The sequence below is a fragment of the Saprolegnia parasitica genome, assembly GCF_000151545.1.
Source record: "Saprolegnia parasitica CBS 223.65 unplaced genomic scaffold supercont2.212, whole genome shotgun sequence".
NCBI classification, from domain to species: domain Eukaryota; phylum Oomycota; class Saprolegniomycetes; order Saprolegniales; family Saprolegniaceae; genus Saprolegnia; species Saprolegnia parasitica.
The window spans coordinates 26,956-29,027 of NW_012156606.1; the positions used below are offsets into that span (position 1 = coordinate 26,956).

The window sequence follows — 2,072 nt, forward strand, 5'->3', positions numbered from 1 at the left end:
GTGAGCTCGCCCATGGACACCCGGCGCGCGATCGCGACCTCGGCGAGGAGCTTGCCCGTGTCCGGGTCCATCTCCCGATCGTACGGGGCGCGGTGCGAATCACACTCGGTGAGCACCATGCCTACGTACATGATCATTTTTAACAAGAAAAGGAATCCAATCGCAAGGATCTACCAAATGAAAAAATGTCGACGGCTGTCGAATAGTCGGCCGCGTGCAGCACTTCGGGCGCCATCCAGCGGTGTCCACCGGCGCCCAAGGTCATGGTCGCACTCGTCTCGCGCGAGATGCTAAAGCCGCCGAGCTTGGTGCCCTTTTTTTCGTCCAAAAGAACATTCTTGCACTTGAGGTCGCGGTGCACGACTGGTATCGCATGGAGGTAGGCGAGTGCCTCGGCAATCTGCACCAAGCTCTGGAGCTTGAAGCTCCAGGGCAAGCTAATTTGGCTGTGGCGCGCGAGGTGTCCTTGGAGGTTGCCGCCGTCCATGTGCTCCATGGCCATCATAAGGTCCATGGGTCGGTTCCAGCACGCGCCAAGGAGCGTCACAACATAGGGACTTGCGAGGCGAGAGAGGAGCAAGATTTCGCCGATCATGCGCCGCATGTTGGTAGCCGAGAGAAACGACGGCATGGGTTTCTTGATCGCGATGGTCTCTTGTTTGTACTGGGCGAGCCACACTTCGCCGTAAGAGCCTTGACTCATGGGCGCGACGAGGAGGATGTCACTGGCCTCGAGACGCAGATGCTTGATCGTGTCGAGCTCCGGTATAATGAGCGAGCACGAGTCGAGCGTCTCGCGCGGCTCGTACATGGAGGTGACGGGCGTCACGTCACCGTCGTCGTAGACCTCAAACACCACTGTCGACGAGTGCCGGTGCTGGCGGCGCCGACGCCACACGAACAGCAAGATCGCCGCCATGACTAGCACGAGGCACCCCGCGACGATCTGAACGAGCACAGCGGTCGATGGACCGTCCGTGGTTGCATCGGCTAGCCAAGTGATGAGAGAAGGTATAGTAACGTGAGAGAGAGGTACGGGCGGGAAGGACGCAGATCGACCAGGTGTCCAGGACGGCAGGTCGGCCGAGCACGGTGTTGCACGCTGTTGCGTTGAACGTGACGCTTTTGAACGACAAGGTGGCGGCTTGCAGTGCTGCGTAGGCGGCTTCGTTCACGACAAAGGTGGTGATGGCGCAGTGCGGGCAGTCGCTATATCCCTCTCCATGGTGAGCGTTCTGTCCACGTTTCGAGTTGACCGTACAAAAGCCGGAGCCGCGCCGAGAAGGTGACGTTGTATATGGTGTCGATGGGGTTGCCAGGAATGTCGTTCCAGACGGTGCTTGCAGCGGGTAGCTCGCCGAAGTACCTAGCGTACTAGCGTAAGTCGAGAGCGGAAAGAAGAGGGGCGCACAGGTTTTCAACGTCAAAGTCCACGCTACTCAGCGCCGAGAGGCGATTGCTCTCGAGGTGTCTGCGCATCGAATGCGTGAGAATGAAAATGTGGGTATTGGCGACATACAAGGAGCCGATGCGTGGCGGCAGCTGCTCGAGCGACGTTATAAGACACCCGTCGAGGTATCTGTGGCAGAGAATTGTGACGAAGTATCAAAGCAACCACAGCCTACAAGGCATCCAGAGCGCTCGGAAGACCCTCTGGCACGGCGGTCAACGGGTTGCGACTGAGGTGCCTTCGCAGTCATGATAAACGCGCTGTCGATTTGCCCAGGATCGACGTACACTTGGCGGAGCGACGGCGGGTACACCAAAGCAGCGGGACGGATGTCCAGTCACACTGCAGAAAGCGTCTGCATCAGTCCATCAGTGGTCGCTATCATCCATGAAGCCGAGAATAGTCGTCGTACATGTCCTCCAGCGCCGTCGGGAGCTTTATATGGTCGATGCGCAGGCCAGGGCACGTGTCAAATTGCCTATACCATGACAAGTCCGTGTCAGTATCGATTGTCCAACGCAAGGCAAAGCATACAAGGGCACGTCCGTCGGCCACTCGGTCATATCACCGACGTTAGAGACGTTGCGAAAGGCAGGTGTCGCCGCGGTCACGGCGAAGCTCG

At 58.5% G+C, this 2,072-nt stretch overlaps 1 protein-coding gene across 1 annotated transcript in view; it reads right to left on the bottom strand.

Annotated features, from left to right (window-relative positions):
* SPRG_21643 (TKL protein kinase) overlaps positions 1-1,688 on the bottom strand; it is a gene marked incomplete at both ends in the record, with an annotated part of 3,812 nt that extends 2,124 nt beyond the window's left edge. The window contains 7 exons of the mRNA XM_012355175.1: positions 19-121; positions 175-990; positions 1,037-1,209; positions 1,262-1,366; positions 1,412-1,471; positions 1,520-1,579; positions 1,626-1,688. Of these exons, the coding sequence (XP_012210565.1) occupies positions 19-121; positions 175-990; positions 1,037-1,209; positions 1,262-1,366; positions 1,412-1,471; positions 1,520-1,579; positions 1,626-1,688 (1,380 nt within the window). The remainder of the gene's footprint in view (positions 1-18; positions 122-174; positions 991-1,036; positions 1,210-1,261; positions 1,367-1,411; positions 1,472-1,519; positions 1,580-1,625) is intronic.
* Positions 1,689-2,072: the final 384 nt, after the last annotated feature.